Source organism: Schistosoma haematobium, chromosome 1 (genome assembly GCF_000699445.3).
Source record: "Schistosoma haematobium chromosome 1, whole genome shotgun sequence".
NCBI classification, from domain to species: domain Eukaryota; kingdom Metazoa; phylum Platyhelminthes; class Trematoda; order Strigeidida; family Schistosomatidae; genus Schistosoma; species Schistosoma haematobium.
This window is the reverse complement of record NC_067196.1, coordinates 7,161,856-7,176,631: the sequence shown is the minus strand read 5'-3', so window position 1 is coordinate 7,176,631 and position 14,776 is coordinate 7,161,856. Positions and strand designations below refer to the sequence as shown.

At 39.6% G+C, this 14,776-nt stretch overlaps 1 protein-coding gene across 1 annotated transcript in view; it reads left to right on the top strand.

Annotated features, from left to right (window-relative positions):
• Positions 1-841: 841 nt before the first annotated feature.
• WDR24 (WD repeat-containing protein 24) overlaps positions 842-14,776 on the top strand; it is a 46,339-nt gene continuing 32,404 nt past the window's right edge. Inside the window, exons 1-4 of the mRNA XM_051209089.1 lie at positions 842-930; positions 965-1,181; positions 2,785-3,010; positions 5,041-5,109. Coding sequence (XP_051073038.1) covers positions 1,011-1,181; positions 2,785-3,010; positions 5,041-5,109 — 466 coding nt within the window. The 5' untranslated portion in view covers positions 842-930; positions 965-1,010. The remainder of the gene's footprint in view (positions 931-964; positions 1,182-2,784; positions 3,011-5,040; positions 5,110-14,776) is intronic.

Below are 14,776 nucleotides of genomic sequence, written 5' to 3'. Positions count from 1 at the left end.
ATGTGACGGTATCATAGTTCAATAACATTATTGTTATTTGTGCTGAAAACTGACCGGGCGTTCAGCTGGATAATAACGTTTATAACATAGTAAGTAAATATAAACATTTAGGAAACTGAAAATTGTGGCGAAGTTCGTGGAAAATTTCAAAGACTGCACAGATGTTGGCCAAACAATAAGATCACTAGCTCAACAGTATTCCGGTACCACAGAGAGCCGATTGGTGAAGCTAGATAACAGTTATTTAGACATGAACTTAGGGTTAAACGATGAGGAAACGGATGTGCAAGTAATGGTAGCCTCAATCACCGACTATACAGTGGAGATGAAATGAAGACACTATAACTCGCTGATGCTTAGGCAGATTTTAGTGTGGCGTTATCTACTGTCGAGCAGAAATTGTGACCCTATCTCACGTTTTTATAGCGATCCCCAAACATATCCGCAATTTAAACTTGAAAAACGACTTTTGATATGGGAAAACGTTTATGCATTTGTTTGTCCTGTCTTCTGGATGTCTTTTAACCTTTCATACTCAGTTATGCAGTTCTCATCTCTGTTTGCTCGAAGTCCTTACAGTTTCATTCATTTATTGGTTCGATCAGCTAATTTATTCATGTCACTTGGTTCTTTTATCGTCTTTATTGTTTTGTGTTACAGTTTCACAATTTTCAGTGTTAATAATCAATTTCTACTTGGTAATGTGATGAATGCTAGTTTACAAAATCTCTTCGTCTTAGGTTTATTGTATATATTTAAACTGTCAGTGTATCAACTCAAAAATTGCTGTTGAACTTACTAATACTAGCTCAGTCAAATGATATTGGACATTGGGAGAGGTGGACATTCGTTAACAATGCTACCGTTGAGCTTACGTTCAATGGTCCCGTTATTTGTGACTCTCACTAGTTAGACACTAACCAGGATCCAGTAAGTGTAAAACAAGTTATATGGATAAAAACAGAAAAGTTTATGTTTGTTTATTTTTGTCAGATTGATTTGAGTTACAAATGAGCGATACATATGAAGGGAAGGAAAATGTCTGTGGAAAAAAAACAATTATTTACACAACAGAAAGCCCACTAATGTGCATGGCTGTCAGTTCTAAAGCTGAAATGGTAGCAGTTGCCGGTAGAAACCTCTTTCAAGTATTCAGTGTGCATGAAGACAAATTCATTTCGGTACGTTTCTTTAGGCTTCAGTAGTAAAAATAGGTCAGTCGACCTATATTAGCCCTTGCCACTTTTAATACTATGGAGATAAAATTTCACTTTGATTGTATGAATAGTGCTTTCGGCCCTAATGCTCAAAACTGAACTTTATAACCTTATTAGGTATTCGTTTGGATGGAACTTTTATAGGCTTGGTCCGTTATAGTTATTCCTGACGTTCATAGATCTCACTTTACTATTTCAGAACGAAAAACGGATTTTCGTTCATGTATGAATATCTATTAACCTCTGTTGACAACCTTAAGGTTGAATAATATCTGTGACCACTCAGCAAATGATGGCAAATGGTCGTTCATGCAGATGTAATCATAACTGCAAAATGACATTAAGATCTCGGAAATAACTTGTTCGGTGACATGACTAGTTAATTCATTTGCGTAAGCTACACTAACTAGAATGACTTTATTAATAACCACTTAAATAGATCCCTACTAAGAACTCCTAATTAACCACACATGCAGTCACTACCAGGAAAGTCGTACTCCTGCTTTTTCGCTGCGGGAACGTTGTTTACAAAATTGAGAGTGAGAAGCAAATGTCCAGCGCTTTGGCCATGTTGGTGGATACGGAGGATCCACCTAAGGGTGTCGGAAAACCCTGATTCCAAACCAATAATGCACGTGGGCTCCAGGGTTCTAAGGTAACAAATGGCGTATGAACCAATTGTTGGTCACCGGATAGAGACTATAATTTATGGACGAGCTTTGAGCGACGCAAGTATGACCTTAACAGTGCCCACCTAATAACTAGAACCAAATGAGAATTATGAAGCAGTTTGAAGAATAAGGATTATGATTTACATTTGATGGTTGGGGTTAGGAATTAGATTAAGGGTTTTCATCACGAACTGACATCAACTATAATGCCAAGACTCTATTTAGCAAAATGGGTGAATAGATTTCGCGTATATCCATTTGGTACTTCCCTGTACCAATGTTTATGTGTTAAATAAGCAGGCAACTGAAATGCTTAATGCATTGACTTTCACTACTTAATGTTGAATTATGTAACATATATATATATATATATATATATATATATATATATAACCGACGTTTAGTAATTTTCGGCGTGCGATATGCTATGTATTCCGAAAATTCCCATTTAAATATGTGCGGAGTTTTCTTCCGTTTCTTCATCTATTTTTCTTATGCTTACTCTGAGTCTGTTCAGTCTGTAAATAGTCAGTATATAAAAATTTGGGAGCTGAATGTCATTTGCAAAAAACCTTATTGTATTGGAAACGGGAATTTCTGGAAGATCAGTTCACGTAGTTGCCTAGCACGATAGCTCAGTAATCCACTAATTGATCGTGTGTTCAAGTAAAATACCTCTACTATGTTAACATGTCTCTTCTGAGGGCGATGAATGTAAAATTTTAATATAAACTATCCAAAATACCTGCATCAAATCGAGAATTCACCCGTTCAATGTAGATTATTAAAAAGCTTATGTATATTAAACAGTTCGGGAACAGACTACAGTAACGGTCAATATTGAAAATGCTCCGAAAAGTCTTATTATTGCTTTGCTTTTGAACTACGTTATATAGCTACATCGTGTTAAAACGCCCTCGCGTTTGGTTGTGTCTGATATTCCAAAATCAAAGACATCCGTAATTGATTCCATTGGGACAGAATGTGGCCCGAATCCAACTCATGGAACTATTGTTACTGCAACAGAACCGATACCTGCTCGACATAGCCCTGTGATACAATCAGCTATAAATCAACCTCGTTCTCACAGCGTTACAGATGTAAGCTGGTCAAATGTAGGTGGTAAGTTTTACGAATGATGGTTAACCTTATCTTGGTACATGTATTCTTAAATTCGATACTCGAGCATACTACACTTCTATTTCATGTGCTCTGGTCTTTCGTTTCAGAAGTATTGATTCAAATAACATGCAACTAATCTATCGCAGTGTTTCAAAGATCTGATTTTAGTGTCACAAATGATTGTGTCTGTTGATATTGTTTTTTAAACCTATGTACTTTTTCACCTATTTCTACGTGCGGTTGTTTTTAACAGATCTTTTAACAACGAAGTAAATTGCTTTATACGAATATTCGTCAAGATTAGAACGATTAGTTTGACAGAAATTAGACACCGAGTATAGCGAAGTCATTATATGTGAAAATTATATTTGAAATAAAATTTAAATACATGGATTTTTCACATGATATGTATTTAAGTGACCCATTTTATCCTATTTTACAAAAATCAACATCCAAATTTGATTGATTTAACAACGTATAATTTTGATTGTTAAAAGCTTTATATTTCTTTAATGATTTTGATTTTGATTATTACCCTGAAGAAGTCCAGACAATTTAGCTGGACGAAACGTTGAAATTATTTAAATTTCAATCGCTGAGATTATTTCAAACATAATTTTCACATATAATGAAGTAAATTGCTGTTTTTGAAATCTATACAGTACTTTATCCTGATTACTGTGTAAAACTTTCTCATATATACTACTCAACATTAACAGTCACTAACTAGTTACTGGAGTTAGTGCAACGTCATCCTTTCTAGTCTACAATAATAACCGAATTTTATCAGTTCGTTTCTCATCCTTTTCGATAAACTAGACGGTTTAAGATTCCGTTATATTTTAGATAGCTGTTAAAACACATAAACCAGGTTTCACGCGCGTGATTTTCGCCAAAACATATCTCCAACAACAAGGAAGTTCTTAGTCTAAGGGACTCAGATCCGTTACTCAGTATTGTAGTCACTTGGTGTTACAGCTGTAACCCTGTTACAGATCCATTTTGGTGGTGATTCTGAGCAAGTATGAAATGAATCTTTAATTCCTTCTGTCCATTGATTTAGCTGTTAAATAACTATTTGAACATTTATTCCTAAATACACAGTTTTTCATTGGTAGTTTGCGTTGAAATCTGAGGTAGTGGCTACTTTTTTTTTTATCTCGAACTTATTCAATGCTCCTATTTTCTTGTAGATGTTTACATTTCTACTGAAAACTATCACTGGTCACTCCATACTTCCAAATGTTATCTGTTGGGTTGCTAAATTCAGGTTTTCTTGCTACTTGTATTAACTGCTATTAAAACGTTCTACTCGAATATTATATTAGTTGAAAGATCAAATATTTTTTAAATCTTAGAGATTTTAGTAAGTAATATACAGAGGAAATCTAAACTATGTGTATATCTTCTGATTAGTTTTCAATCAAATGACACGTTCTTATGCATTGTTATCTTCACAATAAATCTTTCCTGTCTTTACAAGTAGTTGTCTTTTGAGCCAAATAGGAGCTCTGTTACCTAAAGTATACTAACAACGTTCGTTAAAAGGTTTATTAGTCACTAAAATAGATTGTCTATAGACAAATAGATTAAAAGGCTTCGATAACAAGGTTAGCTCGGGGAAGTGTTAGCCATTTATATTAGTTAGTAGTATTCAGGTCATAGTTTTTTGATACCTAGTTTCGTGATATGGTTATTGTATTTCGTAGTTAGTGTCTTCCTTTTTAGTGGGAACCATGATATTGTTTGACCTGAATTAAGACATTCTGCATGGTGGTGAACAGTGCAAATTCAAATATTTGTTTGGATACTCAATTTCAGATTTAGATACATCTTACTGATCATTGTTTAATAATGCAAGATCATTAAAAATTTTTTTGTCTAGGTCACCTACCGAAATTGAATATGTTTTTATTTGGCTTGTTTGACTGTGATCATAAATTCATTTATTCGTTTAGGACTTTTCTAAACAAGTTTCCCTAATTTTGTCATAAAGCTCTTACACTTCATATATATATTTTTTACCTTAGATATCCTTGCAACTGCATCAACAAGTGGAGATGTGATGTTATGGGATGTTGGCAGAGGAATGACTCAGAGTAAGTTATTATTTTGCGCGTAACTGTCAAGGTGTATTGATTGAAGCCTTTTAAAACCAGTTTGCGTGTACTTGTTTTCCTACATAATTGTCTTCATCGGCATTTGTTGGTGTGTATAGGATAAAAGAGCAAGGTTATCTGCGAAGTCCAGATCTTTTGATTGATTTCGAGCTGTCCATTTTACTTCGTGCTTTCCTCAGGTGTGGTCTTGATAATCCAGTCAACCAGCAGAAGGGAGAGAAACGAGAGTAAGCAGCCTTGTCTGACACCGGTGCTTACTTGAATGCATTTGTCAGTTGTCTTCCACTGACGACTTCGCAGTGTAGTCTGTCTTGTGAATTTCGTATGATGTAGACAATCTCCTTATGTACATTATAGTGTTGAAGAGGGTTCCATAATGTTCTATCCACTCTGTGAAACGCGTTCTCAAAGACAAAGAAGTTGGTGTGCACTGACGAGTTCCACTCAACATGTTCGATGATGATTGGCAATGTCACGATTTGTTCTGTGCACGACCTTTCCTTACGGAATCCGGTCTGTTGACCCTGAAGCTGGACGTCTACTGAATCTTCCATACAGTTCAGCAACACTGTTGAGAACCTGTCCTGGTACTGACAGTAATATGATGCCTCTATAGTTCTCAAACTTGTTGCGATCTCCTTTCCTTCATATTTATTCTACTTATTTATTTGAACACATAAATATTGGTACAAGAGGGCACCAAATACATATGCGCCACACAAAACAATGAGAATTTGAAGAGAAGGAAAAAAAGTAAGGAGCGTAAAAAAACAATAACGTACAGATTAGTGTAAGGTTGTATAATAATAATAATGAGGGAAACGAAAAGGTACAATCAGAAGAAATCTTTCAGTTAAGGAAGAAGCAACCACTTTTTATGGAGAAAGTAAAAGAAGGTTACAACAGGATCGCCACTGGCTTCTATTCTGAGCAATATCTGGTAACGTCTCTAGCCACTGTGTCGCACCATCTCTAGGACCCCGACCAGGGAGTCGTGAAGGGCCAACAAAAGCCAGCCCTTTGCAGTTTTCTTTCATCCCACGACACCATGTCATATACTGACCATCTCTCCGCTTCTTCCAATCAGTCCCAGCGTCGGCAAATAATGCACGACGTGGAATTCTCTGGGACGACATTCGTAGGACATGTCTAAGCCACCGAAGTCGGTGTTTCAAAATGGTGACACCAATTGCATTATCGTCTCTGTGCCCGAACACACGATGCCGAACCTCTGCATTACTAACATGGTGTCGCCACTGGATGTCAGCAATCTTTAGGAGACAGCGATAATCGAACACAAAGAGTCGTCTAACATCCTCAACTCGGAGAGGCCAGGTTTCACAAGCATAGAGCAAAACTGCTCTCACCGACGCGGAGGTGTTCGTATATAGGGCCTTTAGGATGCTAATAAACTTCTCAGGCACACCCTCCTTCAATAGACAGTCCCAGAGAATAGACCTGTCCAACGAATCGAAGGCAGCCCTGATGTCAAGAAACACTACGATTGTTGGCCTTTGATAAGTATGACGGTGTTCTAACATTTGGCGGAGGGTGAAGATATGATCGATACATCCTCAACCGGAACGAAAACCAGCCTGCTCCTCGCGAGTCAATCTTTCTCGGGTCTTGAACAACCTACGAAGTACAACGGAAGCTGTAAAATTTGATCGATAAACAAACTCACCAATAGTGAAGTGAAACGTTCACCACCATACTAACTTTTCTTGACCTTGTATGAATATGTCTTATTTATTCACCAATCACGATTCGATGTTTATTATAAAACAATATTTGCTCTGTTGACTCATTTTTCCTACTCTCTAGCTACTGTTCGGTACGTTATTTATGTCTCTGTTTTTCCCTGCGTTTATAGACTGTACTGTTTGTTTTGTACACTAACGGTGTTAGTTTACGTTTTAGAAACAGACAAAGTTTATCGAGCCAAATTGCTTACTTGTTCTGACTTTGGCTGAACCAAGACTCTGTTCGACAGTCTAGGGATTTGTTGTGAACAGGGAAATAAGAAGCCCAGACAAACTACGAAAGCTATTTCTTGGGACGTTATTTCATTTTATTCAAACCTTGTAAAACACATATCTATTTTTGTCCCTATTTTATTCTACCGAACATGAGCTTTCGTTCGATGTATCATTCATTGCCATACTGTTATGTTTGAAACTTCACGAGTTCACTTAAACTGCGAACGAGAACAATACTCAGTGACCAAAGACCAGTGATCTAACTATTGACGCGTCCCAGCCCCGCTATCTAGAAGAAGAAGTCCAGGCTTGGTATGGAAAATATATTCTGCAACAGCCAGAAGCGAGCAAGCAAGCAGCACAATTTAAAACATATATATATATATATATATATATATATATATAATCGATATTGTCATAGAAATTTTTTTAAACACTACTCAATGAGTTCATAAATTGACCTGTTTGCACATCTAATTGATAGATTCAACAACTGACTGCTATTCAACCATTTAATCGATCAGTTCATCAATTGACCCCAATACAAATATTTAAACATTTAATCAATAAGTTGATCGATGCGATAAAATTTAAAAGTATGAGTTTGGGGATCTATCGTCCCCAACACTACTCCCCTTTTTAATAGCGGGCTTTCCTGGGGTCAACCTGCATCTTGACTGTAGCTCGCCGTTCTCTTATGGGCCACCGTCTGGGACGTGTTTCAGCTTGTTGTTGAGGTTTTTCTTGTGGTGAGGTTGCCGGTAAGTTGAAAGTATCAAGCAAGATGTCAAGGGGAGATTTACTCCTGTTGATGGGTGGTCTGGGGCTATCAGCTTACGTAGTTGATTTCGGTGTCTAGTCCACGTGTCTCTTCCCACCTTTACCTTGTACATAACTTCGCCTAGTCTTCCAACCACACGTGCTTCGATCGAAGGACCATGATTTGCTCTGTAGTCTCGAGCGAACACAGGGCATCCAACCTCGTACGCTGGAAGCTTCTGAGATTTGGTCTGAGATGGTGGTGATGTGGTTCTTGGGCACATGAGACTGTGGACCGTCCTCAATTTCCTTCCCATCAGGATCTCTGCCGGGGACTTCTGCTGTGGTAGCATATCACTAGGTGTTGTTCGGTGAACAAACAAGAAATTCTGCAGTGTTTCTACTGGCGTCCCCTCCCCTTTCGACTTCATTAGAGCTCTCTTGAATGTATCCACAAATCTTTCTGCCTGGCCATTTGACTGTGGGTGGTAAGGTGGAGAGCGGAAATGCTTGATCGATAGGCGTTTGCAAAATTCTTGAAATTGACTTGAGGTGAATTGCGAACCATTATCGGAAACGATTATATCCGGTAATCCGTTGCGAGAGAACATCTCTGTCAAAAGTTGCATCATTTAGGTTGTCGTTGGTGGCGTGACAGGAACGATTTCTGGCCATTTCGAAAAGGCGTCAACAACGACTAGATAGGTGATTCCATTAATTGGGCCTGCGAAATTGACATGTATCCTGGACCAGGGATACTCAGGCTGTGGCCATGGGACCGGTAGTAGTTTCGCGTTACATTTGGCTGCTTGCTGACACTGTGCGTGGTCCTCTGTCAATAGGGAGGTAATAACTGCATCTTTGCCGGTCGTATGGTGTTCGCTGGTTGACAACTCCGTCATTAGGTTCCTCGTATATACTTCCAAGTCATATGGTTGTTGTCGTAGTTGGGGTTGTGATACCCGGTTGCATATGGTATTCAACGGGACATCAGCTAAATTTAAGTGATCGAACCAATCTAAACCGAGCAAATTTAGATCAGCTGGCGTTATGTAGCATACCCCGACAAATGTAAAATTACGGAAAGTAACTGTACATTCGATTTGTCCTAGAAGGTGAAGGTAATTACCACACGCAGTACGAGGCTTTTGCGTTGTACGCTGCAAGTTTGGGCTGCCCATTTTGGTCCAAGTCTTACGAGAGAGGATATTGACATCTGATGCCGTATCTATTTGCAATCTAGATGAATGCCCATTAATATTAAGGGTAATAAATTTCCTCTCAACTGGGGTTGAGTTCTCACAGCTTGCTATTAAACTCAACGAAATCGTGTTGGATCTAGGCGTAGGTTTTCTGGTACCTCTGGAGCTGCTCAGCTTCTTTTTTCGACAAAAACCATCTTTATGACCCACCGCATTACATTTCCTGCACCGATGTTGCTTATATGGACAGTATTGAACAAAATGCCATGCACCAGTGCCAGCATGGAGCAGGAGGATTTGTTTTTGTCTGTCGACCCGAACTAGATGTCGCTGGGGCAGATTTATGCGAGTTGCATGGTTGTTGGACTACATGAATTTCGGTACGATCTGAACCACCACGCTGGACCATTGTAGTATCACGCTGTAGATTGATTAGACGTTGATATTCGTTTGCAATATCATTAAGAGTTAGTTTTGGGTCTTGGTCCAATCAACTTAGCAAACGTCTTCTAATATCACCGAACTTCTGCGATTGAAGGCTGCAGATGAGAATGAGTGCTTTAAATTGGTCTTCAGTAAGCGACTTCAGCCGGAAGCGTTCACATTCTCGGTTGACGATACCCACATGTGTGAGAAAATCATCATCTTCGTTCATAGTGAGCTTCGAACATCGGTAACGCGCATTGAATAATGAGGAGTTGTCTCCGAATTGTTGGCTCAATGACTGGACAGTGTCGGAGAATGAACGATCGCATGGGTTTAAAGGCAGGATTAGGTTGCAATACTTGTCTAGTTCACTAGGACCCAACTTTCGAAGCAGCAAGCGGACCTTCCAAGCATCATCCTGATTAGCAAACTCGAATTTGAATAAGTCTTCGTAACGTCGAAACCACATATCAAACGTGACATTGGATTCTGGATCGTAATGAAACTCGGAAGTACTGTTAGCGATACCATCAACTGATGGTGCAGTAGTAGTAGGATTAGAACTGCTTGGTTGGGTATTAGACGTAAGCTTTGCGTCTGCTAGCATTTGAATAAGTTTCATCTGCTGCCCGAGTAATAATTCAAGTTTAGAAGGATCCATGTTTCCGAAATCACCGTCGCCAAATTGTTATGTTTGAAACTTCACGAGTTCACTTAAACTGCGAACGAGAACAATACTCAGTGACCAAAGACCAGTGATCTAACTATTGACGCGTCCCAGCCCCGCTATCTAGAAGAAGAAGTCCAGGCTTGGTATGGAAAATATATTCTGCAACAGCCAGAAGCGAGCAAGCAAGCAGCACAATTTAAAACATATATATATATATATATATATAATCGATATTGTCATAGAAATTTTTTTAAACACTACTCAATGAGTTCATAAATTGACCTGTTTGCACATCTAATTGATAGATTCAACAACTGACTGCTATTCAACCATTTAATCGATCAGTTCATCAATTGACCCCAATACAAATATTTAAACATTTAATCAATAAGTTGATCGATGCGATAAAATTTAAAAGTATGAGTTTGGGGATCTATCGTCCCCAACACATACCCCTTTTTGTTCCGAAACTATTGTAATTTAAACATAATATTTTGCACCTTATTTTCTACCCTAATTCCCAGTTTTGGACATAATTGTATTTTCTCAAATTATCGTACGTTGTGGTCGGGATATTCACTTATTTATTCATGTACCTTTTTGCACTAATCCGAATCCAGAGATTTCAGCGTGTTCCAACTGTTTTTGATTAAGATCATGAACCGATTGATGTCAAACCACCACAATTGGAAACCTGGAAGCACTGAAAGGCCGTTTCGTCCTATTGTGGGACTCCTCAGCAGTGCGCATCCACGATCCCGCTCGCGGGATTCGAACCCGGGGCCTTCGGTCTCGCGCGCGATTGCTTAACCAACTGAACCACTGAGCCGGCACCCAACTGTATTGTCTTCTCTCACTTGCATGCTTGCCAGCCAATCAGGTTCTAGAATAGTTCTCTCTCTACCCCATCTCGAACTCACGCGTACTAGCCTCAAGGTTAAACCGCTCAGCCTATTGCGCCAAGGCCATAGTCTAGACTAGACAGATCAAGGTCATAACAACTGGCGACGGAGATTTTTTTCTTTTCTATATTGATTGATCCAGAACAAAATGTCTGTATCATTGGATGACCTTAAAGCTATTCTACAAATGCAGCAAGTACAAAATGATGCAAATCAAATGAAGCTTTTGGATGCACTGGCGCGAATGCTCTCATTACATTCGTCCTCAACTTGTCAATCAGATAAGTATGAAAGCATCGTAAATTCTATTTCTGAATTCCATTATGATCCCGAAGCTGGTGTCATTTTCAATTCGTGGCTTCATCGTTGTGAAGACATTTTCCGCGTCGAATGCTCACATCTTGACGACGCAGCTAAAGTCCGCTTACTGTTAAGAAGACTTGGAACACAGGAATACAATAAATATATGAATTTTATCTAACCACACAATCCACGAGATGTATCATTCAAAGGCACAGTCCAGATTCTATCTGATATTTTCGACGAACAGTCCTCACTATTTAATACTCGTTATAAATGTTTCCAAATAACGAAATCTCCAGAGGACGATTACCTCACGTATGCTGGGAAGGTAAATCGAGAGTGCGAACGTTTCAAAATAAACGACATCACAGCGGACCAATTTAAATGCTTGATCTTTATATGTGGTCTAAGGAATGCAGATATCTGTACCAGGATGTTGGCACGCATTGAACAAGAACCGAATATGACATTACAAATGGTCACAACTGAATGTCAGCGGTTACTAAATCTCAAGCATGATACTGCGATGGTGCAACAGAAGGTTAAACCGTCAATGTCTTCGCATTGGCCACAAAGAAGGTTGCAAACGTGCTTATAATTCGACTGTGTGGTCGTTGCTTCGAATTTTCACTACGATGTTTAGACTTGCGTTTATTTGATGAACAACGACCTTCTCTGTGGCCAATGCGAAGACATTGACGGTTTAACCTTCTGTTGCACCATCGCAGTATCATGCTTGAGATTTAGTAACCGCTGACATTCAGTTGTGACCATTTGTAATGTCATATTCGGTTCTTGTTCAATGCGTGCCAACATCCTGGTACAGATATCTGCATTCCTTAGACCACATATAAAGATCAAGCATTTAAATTGGTCCGCTGTGATGTCGTTTATTTTGAAACGTTCGCACTCTCGATTTACCTTCCCAGCATACGTGAGGTAATCGTCCTCTGGAGATTTCGTTATTTGGAAACATTTATAACGAGTATTAAATAGTGAGGACTGTTCGTCGAAAATATCAGATAGAATCTGGACTGTGCCTTTGAATGATACATCTCGTGGATTGTGTGGTTAGATAAAATTCATATATTTATTGTATTCCTGTGTTCCAAGTCTTCTTAACAGTAAGCGGACTTTAGCTGCGTCGTCAAGATGTGAGCATTCGACGCGGAAAATGTCTTCACAACGATGAAGCCACGAATTGAAAATGACACCAGCTTCGGGATCATAATGGAATTCAGAAATAGAATTTACGATGCTTTCATACTTATCTGATTGACAAGTTGAGGACGAATGTAATGAGAGCATTCGCGCCAGTGCATCCAAAAGCTTCATTTGATTTGCATCATTTTGTACTTGCTGCATTTGTAGAATAGCTTTAAGGTCATCCAATGATACAGACATTTTGTTCTGGATCAATCAATATAGAAAAGAAAAAAATCTCCGTCGCCAGTTGTTATGACCTTGATCTGTCTAGTCTAGACTATGGCCTTGGCGCAATAGGCTGAGCGGTTTAACCTTGAGGCTAGTACGCGTGAGTTCGAGATGGGGTAGAGAGAGAACTATTCTAGAACCCAGCGACATCTAGTTCGGGTCGACAGACAAAAACAAATCCTCCTGCTCCATGCTGGCACTGGTGCATGGCATTTTGTTCGATACTGTCCATATAAGCAACATCGGTGCAGGAAATGTAATGCGGTGGGTCATAAAGATGGTTTTTGTCGAAAAAAGAAGCCGAGCAGCTCCAGAGGTACCAGAAAACCTACGCTTAGATCCAACACGAATTCGTTGAGTTTAATAGCAAGCTGTGAGAACTCAACCCCAGTTGAGAGGAAATTTATTACCCTTAATATTAATGGGCATTCATCTAGATTGCAAATAGATACGGCATCAGATGTCAATATCCTCTCTCGTAAGACTTGGACCAAAATGGGCAGCCCAAACTTGCAGCGTACAACGCAAAAGCCTCGTACTGCGTGTGGTAATTACCTTCACCTTCTAGGACAAATCGAATGTACAGTTACTTTCCGTAATTTTACATTTGTCGGGGTATGCTACATAACGCCAGCTGATCTAAATTTGCTCGGTTTAGATTGGTTCGATCACTTAAATTTAGCTGATGTCCCGTTGAATACCATATGCAACCGGGTATCACAACCCCAACTACGACAACAACCATATGACTTGGAAGTATATACGAGGAACCTAATGACGGAGTTGTCAACCAGCGAACACCATACGACCGGCAAAGATGCAGTTATTACCTCCCTATTGACAGAGGACCACGCACAGTGTCAGCAAGCAGCCAAATGTAACGCGAAACTACTACCGGTCCCATGGCCACAGCCTGAGTATCCCTGGTCCAGGATACATGTCAATTTCGCAGGCCCAATTAATGGAATCACCTATCTAGTCGTTGTTGACGCCTTTTCGAAATGGCCAGAAATCGTTCCTGTCACGCCACCAACGACAACCTAAATGATGCAACTTTTGACAGAGATGTTCTCTCGCAACGGATTACCGGATATAATCGTTTCCGATAATGGTTCGCAATTCACCTCAAGTCAATTTCAAGAATTTTGCAAACGCCTATCGATCAAGCATTTCCGCTCTCCACCTTACCACCCACAGTCAAATGGCCAGGCAGAAAGATTTGTGGATACATTCAAGAGAGCTCTAATGAAGTCGAAAGGGGAGGGGACGCCAGTAGAAACACTGCAGAATTTCTTGTTTGTTCACCGAACAACACCTAGTGATATGCTACCACAGCAGAAGTCCCCGGCAGAGATCCTGATGGGAAGGAAATTGAGGACGGTCCACAGTCTCATGTGCCCAAGAACCACATCACCACCATCTCAGACCAAATCTCAGAAGCTTCCAGCGTACGAGGTTGGATGCCCTGTGTTCGCTCGAGACTACAGAGCAAATCATGGTCCTTCGATCGAAGCACGTGTGGTTGGAAGACTAGGCGAAGTTATGTACAAGGTAAAGGTGGGAAGAGACACGTGGACTAGACACCGAAATCAACTACGTAAGCTGATAGCCCCAGACCACCCATCAACAGGAGTAAATCTCCCCTTGACATCTTGCTTGATACTTTCAACTTACCGGCAACCTCACCACAAGAAAAACCTCAACAACAAGCTGAAACACGTCCCAGACGGTGGCCCATAAGAGAACGGCGAGCTACAGTCAAGATGCAGGTTGACCCCAGGAAAGCCCGCTATTAAAAAGGGGAGTAGTGTTGGGGACGATAGATCCCCAAACTCATACTTTTAAATTTTATCGCATCGATCAACTTATTGATTAAATGTTTAAATATTTGTATTGGGGTCAATTGATGAACTGATCGATTAAATGGTTGAATAGCAGTCAGTTGTTGAATCTATCAATTAGATGTGCAAA